The following is a 21,183-nucleotide window of genomic DNA, read 5'->3' as shown; positions in this document are numbered from 1 at the left end:
TATCAAATCCCTTCTCAATCGTCTCCTCTCCAGGCTAAACAGACCAAGCTCCCCCAACCTTTCTTCATACGTCTTGGTCTCCAAACCCCTCACCATCTTTGTTGCCCTCCCCCGGACGGACTCCAGCTCTGCACATAATTAAAGCTCTTTAAAACATCAGTAAGGTCCTCCATTATGAACCTGAATGACTCAAGTGTATATCAATCAGATTAGTGAATTGTGCTAAGCCAAACTTGAGAAGGATGCATGTGAGAATTCTGTGTGTTTACCATTGCCCCATACCCTACAGCACAAGACTGTAGGCCAGTTCATGTATTACTGGCTCAGGGTGGAAGCTGCTTCCACTGGATGGACCCCCCCCCACCCCCCACTAATGAAACAAGTAGTTCAGGCATGCTAGCAGGCCTCCATCCTCAAGACTCTGCAAGAGATACTGGAGAAGGGAGCTGCTAAGCCCAAAGTTTATGCACAGGGAGGATCCAGGATTAGAAAGTTCACCCAATCCAGGATAAAATTAAAATAATATTCACAACTTTTGGGGAAACAAATGCCTTTATTTTCCAAAACAGTGATACTGGCTAAGAACAAGCCCCATAATTAATTCCCCCCCCCACTCACCTCCTTGAGGTTTCCTAAAACAATAGTATCTGCCTGAACGAAGAGCCTGACTTTCTAAGGCAGAAGAGGAGCTTCGAAAAAAGCACAAGGTAATCAGGAGGCATGTCAAGAGAGAAGGCTACAGAGGTCTAAATAGAGTGTGCTGACGACTATCTAATCGAATAAGGATATAAGGACAGTCTGCCGGAAATCCAGCAGCAGCTGCATGGCACAAGATGACCACTAGGTGGCAAATGTCTAATGGCCCCGGTGAATATAAAGGATGACCAGCAGTGCAGGGGAGTTAAGGTGGGGGGAAAGGTAACTTTGGAGGGGACTAGGAGTTATTATAAGGGCTCCAACTTTCTGACAGAGGATACAGGAAGAGATAAGGCCACAAGACAATCCTTCCAGAAGGCTGTATACAGTTTCAAAAAGGCAATAAGAGAAGGAACCCACCCCATCCTTTCCCGTGATAAGGTCCCAAGTACATTGGAACCGGCCATTTGCACCCCAGAAAGGAGACAGAAATATTCCAAAGTTTGGGGCAATTGCTGTGGCAGTAACCAGATGCACAGCGTGGAGGATCAGCTACATGACCTCGTAGCCGCTGCGGATTCCTTTCATGAGACAGCAGGCAAAGATGATACCAAGGAGCTGAAAAAGATTACAGAAATTGTACCATTAACAGACTCGTTGGTTTTGTTTTGTGGAGGGGGGGGGGTGTTATATCTGCAAGCAGATCATCTTTCACATTACGCTGAGTGGGGAAAGGAACCGGAATATTTCCCCCTTTGTTTGCAACAGAAATTCAGCTCTTTTAATTGCGTATCCCCAACCTTTTCCACATAGTCACTCCCCTTCCGGACATGCTCACCAAGCCCAGTTTCCCATTTGAGCTGTTGAGAACTTTTAAATATCTCAAAGTGGGACTTTTATCCCCCTGCTCCCCACTAGATAGATGCAGGCAATGGTATTTTCCAGTAGTAACTGCTCATTTTTTTTCCTTTTAAATATTGCTTCAAACAAATGGCAAATATTGCTTGATTACCGACAACAGTGGAATGAAGGCACGAGCTTGCGCATCACTGCTCCCCCCCCCAAAAAAAGACACTTCAATCATACCATCTCCAGACCTAACTCTTAGTACCCAATTGATCCTTCAGCTCTGATGAGTAAATCAGGGTCTCTGGAAACAGATACTGAACTTTCTGCTAGAACTGTACATCTGAATATGAAATTGGATATGGAGCTTTTGGTTTCATGGTGGGTAGCTGAGCTAAGCAAACAGGGAGGCACAACAGCAGGTTTTAACCCACAAAGAGGGAGAAAGGAGGCTGCATATCCAAAATGCCTTATTTTCCTAGTCCCTCAATGCCTAAAAATGCTTGCTTGACTGTAATGGATCCTCCTGTTTTATTTCTTCACCGAGGCTTTTGAGGAGTGCGCCAGTGAGCTTTCTATGTCTCATGTTATATACAGTTGATCCAAATGGTAATTAAGTTCCTTGATCCTGGTTTGGCTTCATAAATCTACAGTCAGGGACAGGAGAAGCACACCAGAGCCAAAGAGGCACCTGGATTCATTGGACAACCCTGCGGTAAGCATATTTCTATACAATGCAAGAATCCTTGCCAGAAGTGCAGTCCTGACCCGCAGATGAGAACCCGCTGGTTACGCATTAAGGGCAAATATCTCAGCTTTGGGGAATGGAGGAGATCACATGATCTTTGCATTCCTGAAGATTGGGCAACCCAGCTACCAAATTTACACAGTTAACAACACAACTTATGAACTTTCATTGTATTCTGACTAATGCTACTCTGAGGGTTGGTTCATTGTCTGGCAGGGCTGTATTACGCCACACACCAAAAGGGAAGGAGTGTTCATTGTGCTGAGAATCTCGGGTTAATAAGAAGAGAGAGAATAAGGTCACATAGCCAGCCTTGGAAGCAGATGGACAATTCCTGGTGAAGTCTCAGAAACCAGAGATGGAGAATCATCAGCTAGGGCTTCTAGGGAGGGCGGGACTTCAGAACCTCTTGGCTTCTCTCCATGATCAACAAAAGCAGATTTTTTTAAAGGGCTGACTGTGGATATTATTCAGACAGCAGAATTTAGTCTTAGCATAAAAGGTAAAGGTATCCCCTGTGCAAGCACCGAGTCATGTCTGACCCTTGGGGTGACGCCCTCTAGCGTTTTCATGGCAGACTCAATACAGGGTGGTTTGCCAGTGCCTTCCCCAGTCATTACCGTTTACCCCCCAGCAAGCTGGGTACTCATTTTACCGACCTCAGAAGGATGGAAGGCTGAGTCAACCTTGAGCCGGCTGCTGGGATTGAACTCCCAGCCTCATGGACAGACAGCTTCAGACAGCATTTCTGCTGCCTTACCACCCTGCGCCACAAGAGGCTCATAGTCTTAGCATACAAAATGTTTTGTTTTTTTTAGACTCAGCTCTCGCCTAGTACAACCATCCCATTGTCTCTGCCCTCCCACAATCACTCTTCCCCACAGGCCGTTAGAATCCTTAGTACCTCGAAGAAGGCAATGCCCAGCGCCACTCCAGCAACAATTACGATGTGTTTCTTCAGCCAGCTTTCTATTTTTGACACACAGCCCTACAGGGGATAGAAAAATAGAAATGGCATTTTGGAGGGACCGATTTGAGAAACCAAGCCCTTCCCCACCACCTCCATCGACTGTGTCGGGTCTCCTTCTGCACGTACCACTTCGTTGGTGTTCTCACTAGTTGGGTTCCTGGTACAATCAGTTGTGTTGGATTTACAGCATGACGGAGGCACGGTACGGTTGAAACCTGGTACGTTAAACCAGTCCGTGAAGTTGGCAGCTCCACAGCAAGCAAACTGAAATGGGGTGAGAAGGGAGGGAGGGGAGAGAACTGCATGAAGAAATGGAAGTGAACCTCTTGCAGAACCTTACCAGAAGGGGAAGCTCCTTTGTTCAACGTCTACCCCTAGCCCCATGCCCCAGAGCAGGTATTTCCTCAGCACATTCATCCCCAGCCATTTTGCAAGGCTGTTATTGTTCCAATTCCACAAAAAGACGGCGGTGGGAGCAACAGTGACAACCGTCCCAAGGCTACAAAGCCATTCAGTTCCAGCACATTGGATCACTTTCCCTAAGGGCAGAATATACATTTAAGAGTGGAGTGTGTGGCCTTGTGCCACATTTATGGCAGATGTGGAGAAGCCCATGGGTTTGCAGGATAGTGCAAGCCAATCTATTATCAATGTCAGCTAGTGGAACTTCCATGAATCCTCTGAAGAGAAGCTACTGGGGGCAAACAGGGAAAGGCACCTTCCTTTATTCTCTCTTTGTGAGATGCCCAGAAGCACGTGCTTGGCCACAGTAGGAGAGAAGATGCAGGTCAGACCTTCAGGCCTTCCTTATGATTCCTGGCTACGATCCAAGGAACACAAGAGTAGCGCTGGAGTCCTAAGCCTGTGTTTCTCAAACAACTGCCACCGACCCCCTGGCAAATCATTCTGAAACTGCTTTCAGAGGCAGTCTGTGATACAACATCAGCATCTTACTGAAAGGGGTCTTGACTGTATTCGAATCACTGTTTTGCCCACTCAGATAGGCTCCCGGTTAGGAAACACATGCATGCACACCACACACACCACCATGGCTTTCCTGCTCAGCTTTGCCTGGGAGACAGAACCTCCCCAAGTCACTCACTTCCTTCTGCAGGTTGTCCAAATCGTTTTTGAACGTTCCATTGGTGCGGTATTGTCTCATATCTTCCCTGATGTACTTATCAACCGCTGGCGTGATCTTTGGGGGAGGGGGGAAGGAAAGATGAAATCATTGATAACTCATAAGGCTTATTATCCCTAGAACATGTGTAGAGTAATTAACTGATACATTAAGATCCTTTTGTGAGAACAAAGAGTGCCTTCTGGATGGATTATCTATCGGTGGATTTGACTCCAGGAAGATTCAGTGGTCCAAATAAAGATTGTGCTCTGTTATAATACTCCACTGTATTCCCATTTCCCTATGGCCTTTCAGAAATGGCGGTGAACAGCCAGTTGCCCACAATTCACAGAAGAAGAGTTAGGTGTTATACCCCGCTTTTCATTACCCAAAGGAGTCTCAAAGTGGCTTACAATCACCTTCCCTTCCTCTCCCCACAACAGACACCCTTTGAGGTAGGTGAGACTGGGATCTCTGAGAGAACTGTGACTGGCCCAAGGTCACCAAGCTGGCTGCATGCAGAGGAGGACTGAACCTGGTTCTCCAGATTAGAGGCTGCCACCATTAACCCCTGCACCCTGTAGGCTTACTCTTAACTGCTAGACCAGGGGTAGTCAAACTGTGGCCCTCCAGATGTCCATGGACTACAATTCCCAGGAGCCCCTGCCAGCATTTGCTGGCAGGGGCTCCTGGGAATTGTAGTCCATGGACATCTGGAGGGCCGCAGTTTGATTACCCCTGCGCTAGACCATACTGGATCCAGACACATCTCTTACCTCGTTCCTGAAGATGTAGCCAGCAATGGCCGCAGCAATCTCCACCAGGAAGATCAAGGTCAGAAGGACAGCAAACTATTAGGGAAAGTATACCATTGTTAAAGACCAGAAGCATGGGTTAACCTCTACTTTATTTTATAGCATGGGTGTGACTTTGGCGCTCACTGACGGAGGAGAGGAATCCACCTTCACCCTATTCCATATAAGCCCTACCTCTTGAAACCAGTGTCTGCACCATTGCGGCAAAAGCAACGCCCCTAAACAGGATACAATGTGACAGGAAACCCTACTTCTGCCACCACCTTTTTTGACCTATTCACTCAGGGAGAACAGTTACTCTGCTTCTGGCCGTTTAAATCGACAGATTCTCTAGAACAGCATTCTTTGGCCTTTTGACCATGGCGGTACTGCCACAATCTTTTTTAAGGCTTTGAGGTACCAGGAAGTGATGTCAGCTGGCCACACCTTCCAGCTACCACATCCCCCAGAAGTGAGAGGGGATGGTCAGCAAAGATTTAAATGGCTGGGCCCTCCCCTTCCCCTCCAGTCCCATCACCAGCCACTTTGGGGGTGGAGGTGAGTCAATTTGCCCAAATAAGGGTAGCATTTTTTTTTAATTAAAAACTCCCCATCTCTTCACTTGGAACTGGAAATGGTAGGCACAGAGTGGGAGGGCTCTCTCCAGCTGTCATTTTGAAACCTCCCAATTCCCCAGTACCATTGAGGGACTTTGGATACTGCAGAATTATGGTTGGGAAGCCCTGCTCTGGAATCATTGGTCTGCAGTCTCCCTACACTTGGGATCCACTAATACCCAGATGCTGGCACAGGACCCTGCAGCCATGCAACAGTAAATCAGGCATCCAAGTTATGTATCATGAATTCTGGTAAGAGAAGCCACTGTCAGCAGGAGTGGCTGGGCTCCGCAAGCACATGCAGAACGCTGAAGAAGTGGCTGGTGGGGTCAGTGGGTGGGCCTGGCTTAGGAGACAGGGAGAAATAATGCAAGGGAGAGGTTTTGTAGGGGCTGGGCACCCTTCCCTGCTATCCTCCTACATGCATGCCAAGAGAGGCCACTGATATGGAGAGTTTTTTGGTTTCTGAAGGTCCAGGGACCCTCGACTTTCAGAAGCCAACTTAGCGCTCTCCACATCCAAAACACAAGTAAATATTACTTCATACAGAGAGTGATTAACATGTGGAATTCACTGCCAAAGGATATAGTGATGGCCACAAGAATAAGAAGCTTTAAAAGGGATTAGAGAGCTTTAAAATAAGATTAGACAGATTCATGAAGGATAAATCTATCAATGTCCACTAGCCATGGTGACTGAGGGGAACCTCCACATTCAGAGGTGCTAATCTTCTGAATCCCAGAGTCAGGAGGCATCACTGGGGGAAGGTCTTGGTCTCTATGCCCTGTTGTTGGCCGTCCAGAGCAGCTGGTTGGCCACTGTGTGAGACAGGATGCTGGACCAGATGGAATATTGGTCTGATCCAGCAGGCCTCTCCTTATGTTCACTCCAAGCCATGTAGATTCAAACTGATCTCATTGACCAAGAGATAAACCACCATGAGGGAATTGTATGGCTGCCGATTTTCACTGACAGTAGACGGTTTTGCTTAAGTTCTGTTGAAAGAAGCACAAAGCATGGCACAGAAATGGAAATTTTGCAAGAAGTTCTTATTATGGTCAAAGCTTGGAGCCAGTGTAGTTTCCCTATTAACCACGCCTGATACCAGACTCATAAAGAAGGTCTGTGTGTTTCAACTCTACATCTAATATGATTCCACTTGTGTTCAGAGTTGCAGAACTTATCCTTCTGCATTTTTTAAAATCTAGATATTGATGTGATGACATGGACAATGCGAATCCCAGAAGAAAGAGCGCCATGAAGAATGTTCTAAGTCAGGGGTAGTCAAACTGCGGCCCTCCAGAGGCCCATGGACTACAATTCCCAGGAGCCCCTGCCAGCAAATGCTGGCAGGGGCTCCTGGGAATTGAAGTCCATGGACATCTGGAGGGCCGCAGTTTGACTACCCCTGTTCTAAGTGATTACCGAGACTGACCTTCAGTGCTTCCTGCTCCTCCCCAAGAGCCCCCAAATCCTAAATTTTCACCTCAGCCCCCACTCACACACTGCACCAACCCTCACCGTGGTGACCATGCAGTAGTTCTCTTTCCATGCTCCACAGCAGCCGAAGAAAGCAATGAAGAAGATGATAACGCCCACGATCAGGATAACAATGGGCACTCCTGAAGCAGACAAGTCGGATATCGTTATGGTGTTATTCAGCTGCTTCTGTACAAAAACCGCCAGGGCAATGAGAGCGATGCCGCAGAGCTGCGTAGGAGGAAAAACAAGATGTCAGCAAAGCAAGGGTGGGAAGGAACCAAAGGTCTGTCTGTATCCATCCCAACATCTGCCCCAACAAGCAACTCTACTGCCCCGGGAGGGCAGGGAAGACCCTTGCATCTGCCTCGCAGCACAATATTTGTCTCTCGGCATGCACAGGGTCAACGACTGTTAGAGAGAGGGCCAAATCACACATTCGTGTTTTCAAAGAGCTGGGTCTAAGGTCTCTAGACTCAACTTCTGTTCTTCCACATCAATTGTAGGGCACAGTTTCTGGGGGGAAAGGGCTCAGAATGGTGTGTTGGGGGGGGGACAGGAGCCCTCCCACTCCCCACAAGCCATTTTTATGAATGAAAACCATGCTGGTGGGAGGGGGGTTATTTCCCAAATTTTGCCACTCCATGTGCATGTGAAGCAGTATAACTCTGATCCGGGGTAGTTTCTGTGCTTGGAAATGGCTTGCAGGAGGGAGGGAGGGAGGGGCCCTGCTTCTCAAAATGCTCTTCCAAACCCATCTTGAGTCTTCCTTCTTTTTCTTTTTGAAGAAGCCATTACCCACAGCTGCTCTGTGGCTACAAAGAGCATGAGACGGGTTTAGAATCAGTATAAGGTGTAGTTCAGCCCACAGTTTATCATAGTGGTAGCCTAGCAGACTGGCAATGCATGTTACAACAGGGTGTACAGTTGTTCAAAACAGAACCTTCAAGGTCATGGGCATGGCCAACGTGTTTGAATCTATGGCAAGAAAGTGTCAGAGAGAAGCCCTGCTCCTCTTTTAAGGTCTGGAAAAGAAAGGGGGGATTATAAACTATGCAACGTTTTAAAGAACAATTTATTATACCATTAGACATTTATTTGAATTGTGTTTTAAAAGTATTAACAGCAAACCTGGGTTTACTACCTGTTCAGGGAATGAATTAGGGACAGGGACCCATTCCCCATATCAATGGGGCAAAAGAGGAATATTATCAACTGAGTCACTGAAACCACAATATTAAGAAGAGCTGGCTTTTATATGCTGCTTTTTCTCTCCAGGAAGGAGTTTTACAATCACCTTCCCCTTCCTCTCCCCACAACAAACACCTTGTGAGGTAGGTGAGACTGACAGAGCACTGATATTAGAACAGCTTTATCACGGCTGTAATGAACCCAAGTCACCCAGCTGGCTACATGTGGATAAGAAAGGGAGAATCAAACCTGGTTTGCCAGATTAGAAGTCATCACTTCCAACCACTACACCAAGCTGGTTCTCTCCACTACACTCTCACAAATACAGAGGTGGGAAAACAGCTCACACTAAGGAGCTTTGCTAGCCCCATATGGCCATACACCACTGAGGTCCCTCCCCTCTCCCCAGCTCCAAAATTTTCCTAACCTAAAGTTATAGCCCTGAGAATAAATGTTTCAACAAAACAGTCAAGTGAGATGAAAGTAAGAACATCTGTTGACTTCTAATGCACCAATTTTCACATGGTAAGGTTCTCTGTACACCCCTGACCCCCTCCAAATTCACCTCACTTGTATATTCTGAATTCCATTAAGAACTTCCAGTCTTTCACTGGCCTCTGAAGTAGGATATGTAAGTAGTCAGTGCTTGTTCTTTAAGAAACATTCAATTTAGGTGTTCTTAACCTTTTTGACCCTGCAGACACCTTTGAAATTCTGACATGGTGGCTGGCACAAACACAAAAAGGCTGACAAGAGGCAGAACTAGCTACGCACTGTATACATTTCTGGTTCCTGAATTAACTATTCTGTTTTGTATGCCAACAATATGGTGTTGTTTATTATTGTTGCTACTAGGGTTGGGAGCTCCGACCCGGAACAGCTGCCTTGGTGCCGGATCAGGCCGGCTCCTGCAACAGATTGGTTCAGGGCGGTCCGAGCATCGTTCCCCCCTTCCCCCGCCAGAAAAGCCAGAGCAGCCTGCTTCAATGTCTTGGTTCCAAGGCAGCTGCTTTGGAGTGGTGGTCATGGTGGGACTTACCTGCAGCAGGCCCAGTTGCCCCGCTGCAGCTGTCCTGCCCCACTGTGTGCCAGCATGTTGCACTTTTGGCACAGCTGCCTCCCCCATCCCGCCCCAGTGCATCGGTGCAGTGTGCCACTGACACTACACCAGCACAGATGCCTCCCCTGCCCACCCCGCTGCAGTGTGCCGGTGAAGATGTCTCCCCTGCCGCGCACCCCCATCAGGCACCAACACGGCGCGCCACCTTTCTCAGTTGGCGCCTTAGCCAAAGCAGAGCAGTCAAAGTCCGATGCAGGATCGTGACCGCTGCATACAATTCTAGTTGCTACACACCAGCCGACTCAGCTTATCTTCAACCCCACAGTGACTGATTTTAAAGAGACAGCTAACAATAAAGTGTAATTGACGTACAATCGGCACACAATTCAAATCAGACCCCCCCCCCAGCAGCAAGCATTCACATTCACTACCTGGGACTAGAATTAAACTGAACACATGGCAGGTGGACAGGGCAATCTTGGGCACAGTTGCTCCACTCTAAATCCAGAGCTGAGGGCCCTGCCGGAGCTGTCAACTTTCCGCAGGGCCTGCAAGACGGAGCTCTTCCGCCAGAAATATAGTTGAGGCCAGGGCGGGGTCCCGTTATTCATCCTGGGATCCCCCATGTCCACCGTCTCCATCTGCTGATCTGGTTCCCCACTCTCACCAATAGAACACCAAGAATGTTGGGCCCTGGCTGCTCGAGGGGGTAGCTAGTGGCTTTTTTGCCTTATTCATTTTAGTAATGTGTTTAGGGGTATTTATGGGGTTTTATTGTGCTTTTATTTTTTACTGTGTAAACCACCGTGAGCCCAAATGGGAACGGCAGTATACAAATTCAAATGATAAATAAATAAATTGTATTGGTCTTGGAGTGGGTTAACTCTGCACAAGGCAGCACTGTCACTGAAGAGAGATACAGGGGGTGGTGCTGGGGGGGGGGGCACCTGAAGGCTCACAAGTGGCTGCTCTAATCTGTCCACAGCAAAAGTTTTACAAGACAAGGAAGAATAGAAGGTCAGCCATTTGCCAGAAGAGGCACCCGAAACGTCATGCCCATTCCTGCTAATCAGGGACTACTAGAACCTATGCAAGATCAGATGGAGGAGGAATTCAGCTCCGGCCTGAAGCTGCAAGACTGCACAGGAAGCTTGTCTGCTCCTCCTCCCCCAGAGACCTCCAGAACACAAATCTTCTTCCCTCTCCACCTCAATCCACCACCCAGTTCCCAAACACTCTTGTGTGTTTCCTGGAGCTATTGTTTGCTTTGCCCTAGCCCAGCAGGGTGGAGGCACTCAAAGCAAAGAGACCCAGCCCATGTTCTAGATGGCACCCTGGGTGTTGAGAGCTCACTGCCACCTTTACCTAATAGTGGATACCTCATTGGCCCAACAGAACCAGATGGATACTACAGATATGGCAGGTGGGGCAGAAAAGAGCACATAGAAATGGACTGTTAGCTTTGTTTGATCACGGCAACTTCCTGATTCACCTCTCCCTTGAGTAACCAACTTCCATTAGAACTGAAATGAGTTCCTCTAAGTGCACAGGAGGCGTCTTCTGGGAAACAAGCACAGAACCAGCATTAGAAGGCTGGAGAGGAAGGGGGGGGCTGGCTTAGAGGTAGATCATCCACTTAGCATAGCATCCAGAAGATCCAAGGTGCAATCCCCAGCATCTCTGGTTAAAAGGATCAGGCAGTTAAGTGATGCAAATTCTCTCTACCAGAGAACTAGGAGAGCCACTGTCAGTCTGAGTAAAGGTAAAGGTATCCCCTGTGCAAGCACCAAGTCATGTCTGACCCTTGGGGTGATGCCCTCTAGCGTTTTCTTGGCAGACTCAATACGGGGTGGTTTGCCAGTGCCTTCCCCAGTCATTACCGTTTACCCCCCCAGCAAGCTGGGTACTCATTTTACCAACTTAGGAAGGATGGAAGTCAACCTTGAGCCGGCTGCTGGAATCTAACTCCCAACCTCATGGACATTGCTTCAGACAGCATTTCTGCCGTTTACTACTCTGCGCCACAAGAGGCTCTGAGTAGACAATGCTAATCTTGATGGGCCAGGGGTCTTATTCGTTATCAGGCTGTTTCATGCCATTTTCCTTTCTTTGGTGTAGCTTTGCCCTCCTGCATCCCATTAGCCAGGAGTTAAGCATCTTGCTTCAGAAAGAGACATTATGTTTTGCCCCATGGCAATAGGGTGAGAAAAGTAGAAGATACTGATTGAATGGCCGGCACTGCTTTTTGCATGGAGAGGGAGGGCGAGAAAATGTAAGCTCTGCAGCAGCCGATTAAAGGACTGGAAGAAACAACAAAACCCACAAAGGCTGTCTCGAGCCTTCCCCAACTCGAATAACGATGCTGTAGGGACACTGCTATAAATGCAGCCACCCTTGACACAGAGAACTGCTTTTTTTCCCCTGCTCCTTGGACGCTACCAGGAAGCTTTGTCTCTTTAGAGCTCCTCTTCCCCCACAGCCACACAACATCTGGCTCCTGCAAGAATTCACTTATACTGTTTTATCAACTCCCGTTTCCCCTGCTGTGAAGAGGCCCGACGGCTGCATTGTGATTTCTGGGAACCCTTCCATACTTCTCATGAAGCACAGGAAGCGGAAAAGGGAAGGGCAGCTTAGCAGCCGGTAGGCATTTAGGAGCAGGCACACACACACACACACACACACTCTCCAAAAAGATCCAAAGCAAAGAAATGCTAACATACAACAGTTTTAACGCCTCTACTTCTTTGGGGTTCTTTTCATGTGCAATGCTAAACCAACTATACCCACTCGGCACACACAACTCTCACTTGTGGAAAAACCAGTGGACTATTCTCCGCCGAAGGAGGGAGGCATGGCCCAGCCACAGCAGTTAGATCATATTGCATCTGGCACAATATTGAAGGAGAGGTATCACAAGAACAATTTGAAACGGCCCCATACAAGAAGCTCAAGGAAGTGTCATCATTTCCGCTTTTACATAGATGCTTTTTGCGGTTTCAATTTAGGCAGTAGAAGTAAAGCCACAATTTGCTCTCCTTGTCTCTTACCGGCATTGCAATAAGCACTCAGCTGCAAGCAGAAGAGATCCTAAAGGTGTGTTCATGGAAGAGAGGCTTAGTGGTAGGGGAGAGATTTTTTCAATCTAAGTCTAGATTTTTTAAATGCCGACTTCTACAGGCTAAACTGAAGCTCAAAAGTATGAGGGGCCTAATCCTACTAACTGAATTGTTTCAACTCTAGGTTAAATAACGGAGAATCTAGAATATACCACGCGGAATTTTAACATTCTGCTTTTCACCACGAAAAGAACAGCATTATGAGCCCTTTGGGTCAAGATCCAATGAACTGAATGGAAAGCATGCATGGAATCAGTATATGCTCCTCCTGAACCCCCAAAACCTTCTTCAGAGTATCAGGGGGACCCTGAGGAGCACAGCAGAATGTTGTGTAGGATGTGGAAGAAGTTGCACAACCCATGGCACGGGTGTGTGGGGGGGATCAACCTCCTGCCATGACATCTTCAGCTAACAAAGCAAGAGCTCATGGAAAGGTGGAAACAAGAAGATTTCCACAGATCCCCCTATCTGGTTGCCACATCTCAGATTATATCCTATTCTGGTTCTTACTGAATCCCCCCACCCCACCCCACCTGCGGGGGTAGGGAACTCCAAGCTCTGACTAACCTTGCAGTACAGGTCTAAATTATTAAGAGGAGGTGGTTTAAAATGTTTTAATAATCAGATTTTGTATGAGTGTTGTAAAGTCATAGTTAATCAACCTAAATCTAAAGGGAAGGGCAGGATTAAAAAATAAATTATTATTATTATTATTAGGAGCAGCTTGAGGAGCAGGAATGGGGAGAACAGCCACACGAAGCCACACGGAAAGAAGTAATCCACTCCTTGGACTCTTTTCTGTTTACAGTTCACTAGATCCAACCCAGGGCGTTTTGTTTTTTAAAGCCTTGGTCTCCAAGATCTCAAAATTGACATTAACATCAAAAAGAGAATCGTAAAATGGAAAGATATTGTAAACAAGGACTACATGCAGGTCTTACAACTTTCTGTCACACTTTTGGAATTGAGCAAAATGAAAGCAAAACTTTTAGACTGGCTTTGGAAACGGAAGGCCAAGTTTCCTGGCTTCACTAAACTCCTACAGGTTACAGAATGTACTCCTCCCTTCTCCATATCTTACTGGAAAAGTCCCAGGGCTCTTTCTCTCCGGTATATTTACTGCCATATTAACAGGGATGGCAAATACACGGTTGACTTGCCCTTTTTGTGGTTGACAAAAGTAAATGCTAACTGAGGGCATGAAAGGCAAGTATTTGGGAATTAAACCAGCTAACCATTATTGCCTTATTCTAAAGTCTTCCTGAGAGAGAATGGGCAACTGTAAGGGCAAGAACATGGGCAGGGGGTGGAGAGAAAAAGAGACAGGGTGCCCCTATAGCACACAAGTTGTTCAGCCACGTTCTGAGCATGTATTAACTGCCCCTAATCTGTCCTTTAGCAAAGCCCCCCTTCTCTGTAGCAAACTCCAGCCTCCTCACTGACAGTTGCAGAGGGCAGCCATCTTGGCTAACAGTAGAACGGCCAGTTAGGAGTCCAGTAGAGACCAGCAAGTTTTTCAGAGGATAAGCTTTCAAATCTGATGACAGGTGTTTGAACTCTCAAAAGCTCATACCCTGAAAGACTTGGGGACCTCTAACCCTCCCCATTGTACTTTATCATTCCAGCCATCTAAATTCCCCATCAACTATGCAGGCCAATCTATGGCTCTCCAGATGTTCATGGGCTATAGTCTATGAACATCTGGAGATCCAGAGTTTGGCCACCGCTGAACTAGCATAACAGCAGCCAGCAGAGAAACCCGATGGCCCCAGTGGTTTGCACTATATCAGAAACATTGCATCCTGCCTGCTGGGCTGAACAAAACCACACAATGTTTACCACACCAATGCAGGCTCTAGGCTTGTATCTCACCACTCTGCTGAACCAAGCCAGAAGCTTTCCTCTGGTGCAAGGACCCTTCTTTCAACAGAAGGACCTCTTCTATTAGAGGAAAGCACCTTAGTCCAGAGAAGGCGTCAAACTTGGCTCAATAAAATGGTAAGCCTATCCCTGTAAAACTGGGATCAACGACCAGCAGCTCCCAAAGCCATTCTGGAGAGTTCCCATCTGGTCTCCAAAAGCCAAACACAGATTAAAAAAAAAAATTAAGGGACAAGGCCATGTATCCATCATAAGAGGACTTGGCTGGAGGCATTTTACAGGAAAGCTTTCACTTTAGTGTCGACTATAGGACAAGCCAGCCAGCCATTTATCTGCTTCTCTTGTTAAGTCAACCCCAATGATAAGATACAGCTGAGTTAAGAGAACCCTTGAGCTTAGTCATCATGACACAACTGGAATGAGAGCAGGCATAATATGTGACCCTTCTGGGGGTCCAAAGCCCAAAGATCCCAGTCCTCAATTGACAGCCAGGCTCTAGTCTACAACAGGGGTAGTCAAACTGTGGCCCTCCAGATGTCCATGGACTATGGACATGGGAATTGTAGTCCATGGACATCTGGAGGGCCGTAGTTTGACTACCCTTGCTCTAGAGAATGCACTTTTGAATGAAAGCTAGGCAAAGTGGGGGGTCTTTTGAATAATATTTCAGAGTGAGGGCTCCGTTTCAGACAACATTTATACAATGCTTATTAGTTGGAGCATCACCTTATAATTTTTTTTTACCACCCAGCAAGCCCTAATGTTATTTTATTGTTGTATTTGACTGCTGAGGAAGACCCTTAGGGTTGAAATGAATTTGGTCTTACTCCCATGTGCTATTGTTGACTGTACCATACAGTACATAATGGAGGTGTTATCAATGTTCTTAGTTTTTATTATATGGACCTGATTATAATAAATATTGGCATTTTAAACATTAAACTTTTTCTGCAGCTCAACCTTTAAGGTTCTTATCTAGTCTAGAACCACAAGGTAGAAGCTGAAATAGCATGAAAAGGAGGGTGGGGCTTCAGAATGCCCATCCAATTATTAACATAGGGCTTTAAACGTGCTTCCCTCTTTGTTTCAATGTCTACTATATTGCACACATTCACAGCAGGAGATACTTCCCTCCCAAATGCTGTGAATGAGAGACAGGGGAGAACCCACAGAGGAGGAAAGCCGACTCTTATCTGCCATGTTAGACTGTTTTTATAATGCCCCCCTCCCTCGCATGTTCCAAATCAGTGAAACTGCTCTAGCTTGCCCCTCTATATATGGGCTTTCTTTTCTGTCAAACCACTCTTTGCAATACATGATTTGTCACAGAACAGATATGACGTAGAGAGCCAAGTTTGTCCCTGCGGTTGTGCAACAGCAAAGCATCGATCCTTTCACAACATCACAAGTGGGTGACTCAGGTACAGTCACTAAAAGTGCAGGCAGAAACTGATCCCATGCTATGATTCACAAAAGGATCCAGTTCCAGTGCTAAGGAAGCTCCTCTGCCTCGTTCCAACACTTAAGAGGGACCCAGCCCATGCACAGACCCTTCTTAAGTCAGCACGAAGGCAGACAGCTACAGAATGTGAATAGGCTGGACTGAAAAAGGAAACTGAGAAATCTTTTTTTTGGGGGGGGGGAGGTAGTTCTGGCTAAAGGTAAAGGTATCCCCTGTGCAAGCACCAAGTCATGTCTGATCCTTGGGGTGACGCCCTCTAGCGTTTTCATGGCAGACTCAATACGGGGTGGTTTGCCAGTGCCTTCCCCAGTAATCACCGTTTACCCCCCAGCAAGCTGGGTACTCAATTTACCGACCTCGGAAGGATGGAAGGCTGAATCAACCTTGAGCTGGCTGCTGGGATTGAACTCCCAGCCTCATGGGCAAAGCTTTCAGATGGCTGCCTTACCACTCTGCGCCACAAGAGGCTCTAGTTCTGGCTAGCAACCTCCTTACCCAAACTAATAAAGCCTCAGAACTGTAAGGTCATTTGTGCTCCTTTCTCACTTCGCCAAACTGTACATCCCATAACTATCATCACAAAGGTGACTGACCAACACTGGAATGAGCAAAATCCAGCTGTTACTCGCAGCTAAGCAAAAGTGGGCAGCAGGCAAAAGTGCCAACCCTTTTGGGTCCTCATTGGGGAGAGAGGGTGGTTTAAATATCTGAATGACAACAGCAACAGCTAATAGTCCCAAGTCAAGAGAAAGGCTGGAAAACCCCTTTAAGGCACATGCAAAATACAGGCATTACCTCATCTAGACTGAGACTTTCTACTGAACTGCCAAGGCAGGAGGAGATGGCTGAAGATCAGCAATTCCAATTTAGAGTCCAGTGGCACCTTTAAGACCAACAAAGTTTTAATCAAGCTTTCGAGAAAGCTCATACCTTGAATAAAACTTTGTTGGTCTTAAAGGTGCCACAGGACTCTAAATTTGTTCTGCTGCTTCAGACAAACATGGCGACCCCCTTGAATCAATCAGGAATTCTGAAATTCCAAGCTTTCTTTCTTCCCTACAAACGTGCCAGCTTAATTCAGGAGACTCTCAGGAGAAGAATAATGTAGCTACATTTGTTTAACCAGCTGATGAACTTTCAAAGTGTCCTGGAAACATGAACATACTTTTACATTTTGTTGCGATTTATGATTTTACCACTTTACTGGTTTCCTTGCCATTACGCTACTGTACCTCATTTGGGGCAGAATACAAAGTCAATCGCTATAAAAAATAAAGTAGCTCTTTGAACGGTAGGGTTGCCAACTGCCCTGGAGAAAAGCGCTCTGTCCTTGTAATAGAGGCTTAATGTGTGGACACAAGTCACAGAATGTACTCTGCCCTTCTCTATATCTTACTGGAGTCGTCCCAGGGTTCTTTCTCCCAGTTATATTTACCATCTTGATCCAATTAACAGGGAAGGCTTAATGTGTGGACACAGGCAAATGGCATTTTCCATGCCATTAAATCTCTAAGCAGCCTGAACAGGCCAGACTAGTCTGGACTTGTCAAAACCTGGAAGCTAAACGGCATCAGCCATGGTCGGTGCTTGGATGGAAGGCCACCAAAGCAGATCCAGCTTGTTATGCAGAGGAAGGCAACGGCAAACCACCTTTTCTCCTCTCTTTTCCCGAAAACCCCATGAAAGGTTGCCACGACTTGGCTGTGACTCAATGGCGCTTTAAGGGAAAGACATTCTTCTCCATACCAGTTGGTATCCTTCAAAATAGGGGTCTCTTGAATCAGCATTTTCAAAGCCAAAATCCCAGAGTCCACTGGGAGAAAACCATCACAGCTCCAAAATGTTTATTTCATACAGGTAAAAATGCATCCCAGTTTCTGACATTATAGGTCATAAAGATTAAAGAAGCTAGCTAGAACTGACAAGACATGCCATCTCCAAAAGAACCTTAAGAAAAACTCAGCAGGCAGTAACCTCTCACATTATGGCAACAGCTGGTTCCCCTCAACCCATCAGCAGCAACCAAGGCTTAAGCCAGTGGCCTCAGGGTAACGTAGCCTGGTCAGTACCTTCGGGACTACACCATCAGGACTATCATATTGCAGGCTTTTTCTTGCCTAAATATCCCCCCCCCTCAGTTCCCCACCACCTGAAGAGCCAAGGTCCATAACTTACCCAGAATACAAAGTTGAAGAAGAAAACCAAGAACCGGACACATTTCAAGCCACCTTCAACCCCCATTTTGAAGTTCAGTTCCTGAAGGGAAAACAATGGAGAAACGTCAGAACTAAAACCATAAAAGGGGGAAAAGGAGGAACTAGGAAAGTGGAGACATTATTAATGCAGATTAGAGAGGGGGGAAATGAATGCAGAGGGAACAATCTCAAAGCATTCAGGCCCTCAAGGCAGGGCGTGACTCTGGTAATTGTAGGTAGTTTTCCCCAAGGCAACAGAAAACAGTTGTACTCCCAGCAACCACTAGGAACAGGCCTACTCCTCCTCCTCCTCGCCAGGTTCAGCATACTGACTGAGCCACACACACACACCTCAGCCACCAAGTCAACTCCAGCTGCCCAGCTTTTCTCACTGCACACACACACCCCGCCACACTTAACACTCCCCACATTGCGTTGTGCGTTTACTACTTCCCTTCATAACATCCAACACGAATGCCTGCTCAACAGGAGCCCCCCAAACAACAAAAGCTGAGGCTAAAACAAACAAACAAGCAAGCAAACAAAAAACTCCACCAACCAACCCCCAAAACTAGATGACTCTTCCAAACTTGCCCCCCCCCCGAAAGACTCCTGAGCGTCACCTGAAGTTAGAAAAAGAATATGGCTGTTAGTGAAAGGAAACCACACACACACACACACACACTCACAACCTCCCCAGCGGCGTGGGGGGGGGAGAGGAGGAGAGATCTCGTGACAGAGTCAATACTGCTCTTTACGGAATGGACGTCGCTTCTCCCTCCCAAATGCGTGGCTGGCCTCTGGAAAAGCGAGGGACTTCCGCCTCTCCAGAAAACCAGGCTGGCCTTCCCGGAACCGCGGGCGGAGGGCGGGCAGACAAGAACTTCGTGCCCTTGGGACACGCGCGCGGCTCTTGGCCCTTCCTCGCCTCCAGAAGCGCAGGGAAAGGGCACTCCACCGGGGGGGGGGGCAACTTGCTTGCCCGCCCGCCAGCTAGCCAGCCAGCCAGCCGGCCACCTCCCTCTCCAGTCTGCGCCTGGGACTCCTCCGCTCTCCCCCCGGCCCTGTCCCGCCGGCGCCCTTACCTTACAGCCCCCCAATCCACAAAGCGTCTGGCCGACCCGCAAGCGAACTGTTGCGCTCCCTTCTCGGACTTTTTCTCCTGCTCCCTCCCTCCCTCGGCCACTCCTCTGGCGTCACGCCCCGCCTGAGCTCCCCCTTCCCCGCCCCGGCTGCGCCACTCCCGGAGCGAGCGCGGCCAGCTGCCTGTCATGTGATGGGAAGGGGGCAAGGAGGGGGGTCGGCTGGGCTGGACTGGCCCGCGGGCGGCCTCTGTGAGTCAACAGGAAAGGCGGCGGGGCAGTGGCCCCGGTCCCGCTAGGGAAGCACAGGGGAATGCCGGTGACGCGGCCGCGCGTTCGCTTGCGTGGCGCTTCTGGAGAATTTCGAGAGGTTTTCCCAACGCTGTGATTCTATATTTAAAGCATTTGTTTCCTAAATAAGTAAATGCTGGAAGAATTCCAGAAAAAAAGGTCTTCGCCCCCCCTCTTTTTTTTTTTTTTTTTTATTCCAACCTACACTAACAAGGCGTATGAAGAGTATAGCCATTTTTCTGGCTAAATCAATCGGATTTCCTGGCATGGGCTGAACTCCGAGGCCGGGCTTGATTCTCCGCTCCTCTTCCACATGCAGCCAGCTGGGTGACCTTGGGCTAGTCACAGTTCTCTGAGAGCTATTCTCACACAGCAGTTCTATTAGAGTTCTCTCAGTCCCACTGACCTCACAGGGTATCTGTTGTGGGGAGAGGAAAGGGAAGCCAATTGACCAGGGACACCATTGACCAGGAGGGTTCTTCTTGATTAAATATTTGCTCTGTATGGAGCAACAAAAATTTTCATAGAATGCAAAAATAGTATTGTAATATATATATTTTAATTCCAACATAAGTACAACTTGCCAGGTACTCCCAGATGTCCCTCCAAAAGTGGTACAATCTGGTCACCTTATTCAAGGAATTCTCTCATATCCAGCAATCTAACCAAACCTGCTGCAGAGTTATGGGCACTGGATCCCATTAGAGTCAAAATCTCACATGAATGGACTGTAGACTGTCAGCCAGTTGTGCTTAAGATAAAATACTTTCAGTTCTTGCTAGGGTTGCCTTGAGAACAATGTCTTGATCGTTCGTAAACACCTGGTATATTGGAATGCACAGCTGGCCCCATTCCGCTTCTGTGAAAGGGGCAATACATTTTCCTCCAGTACCACTGGCAACCCTGCTAGCATCTGGAGGACTTCCAGCTCTGCCATGGAAGTTCATGGGGTCACCTTTGGCTAGTCACTCTCTCTTGGGCTAACCTGCAGGTATCTCACAGGATCATTGCTGTGAGGCTAACATGGGAGAGGAGAGGTTGGGCCCCCACTCTGGAGCGAAGTAGGGTTTTAATATATATAGACTCTGTTCCACTATATATTTCTGGTACGGCCTTGGAGGAGGAGGAGGAGTGTGTCTCACTTAACACCCATTCAGGATGGCTGTCCCACCCCTGAGTGCCTCCTCCTCCAACCAGCTTGCCAGTCTGTTCAGCGGCCAGCCAATCACCTTCCATCCCTCAGTCCTGACCACCCCCTCCTCCTTCCACTTCCCTCTGAGGCTTGGAGGCTGCAGATCCCTGCCGTGTGAGAGCTGCCCCTGCTGGTGAGTTCCATAACAGCTGCCTGCAGCCTTTCCAGGTCCTGGGCGGAGGGGGAGGCCATCCACAGAGTTCTTCTACTCCCTCCCCCTAATGTAGCGCCTGTTACCCAAGAGGCAGGGTAACACAGGATCTTTTACTACCAATTTTTACAGGGTCCTTTCCCTGGAAGAAACCCTTCTTAAATGAAGAAGACAATTAAGCTTACACTCAGGGGATTTATTTGGGGAAAATATCAGGGTACATTCAAAACACACACATAAGCAAAATCATACACACACTAAGTTCTCTAGGGCAGCGCTCCGCAAGCTTACGCTCGCTGCGGACCGCTGCGGCATAGTGGGGGGAGAGGGCGGCCTGGGGGCCTGCGCA

At 47.7% G+C, this 21,183-nt stretch overlaps 1 protein-coding gene across 2 annotated transcripts; it reads right to left on the bottom strand.

The window, feature by feature from the left end:
* Window positions 1-533: 533 nt before the first annotated feature.
* On the bottom strand, window positions 534-19,372 carry CD63 (CD63 molecule). 2 transcript variants are annotated; one of them, XM_077328759.1, is made up of 8 exons: window positions 19,204-19,372; window positions 18,099-18,179; window positions 7,253-7,441; window positions 5,097-5,171; window positions 4,303-4,398; window positions 3,327-3,464; window positions 3,135-3,218; window positions 534-1,254 (listed from the first exon to the last, which is right to left on the bottom strand). In XM_077328759.1, the coding sequence occupies exons 2-8, from the start codon at window positions 18,162-18,164 to the stop codon at window positions 1,189-1,191; spliced, it is 714 nt and encodes a 237-aa protein (XP_077184874.1). In that variant the 5' UTR covers window positions 18,165-18,179; window positions 19,204-19,372; the 3' UTR covers window positions 534-1,188. The 2 variants fall into 2 exon arrangements, with proteins under 2 accessions (XP_077184874.1, XP_077184875.1); XM_077328760.1 differs by lacking the exon at window positions 19,204-19,372 and adding an exon at window positions 18,877-18,967.
* Window positions 19,373-21,183: the final 1,811 nt, after the last annotated feature.

Source organism: Paroedura picta, chromosome 3 (genome assembly GCF_049243985.1).
Source record: "Paroedura picta isolate Pp20150507F chromosome 3, Ppicta_v3.0, whole genome shotgun sequence".
NCBI classification, from domain to species: domain Eukaryota; kingdom Metazoa; phylum Chordata; class Lepidosauria; order Squamata; family Gekkonidae; genus Paroedura; species Paroedura picta.
Note: the sequence above shows the minus strand (reverse complement) of the source record. Positions and strands in the feature narration are given on the sequence as shown.

What these genes read in the sequence shown, in the direction of transcription:
- CD63 (XM_077328759.1), bottom strand. Translation starts at nt 18,164, where the DNA reads ATGGGGGTTGAAGGTGGCTTGAAATGTGTCCGGTTCTTGGTTTTCTTC. An exon ending in TGGACAACCTGCAGAAGGAA is followed by an intron (nt 3,465 to 4,302) that starts GTGAGTGACTTG and finishes ACCCCATTTCAG; the next exon opens with TTTGCTTGCTGTGGAGCTGC. An exon ending in GTGAGAACACCAACGAAGTG is followed by an intron (nt 3,219 to 3,326) that starts GTACGTGCAGAA and finishes TATCCCCTGTAG; the next exon opens with GGCTGTGTGTCAAAAATAGA.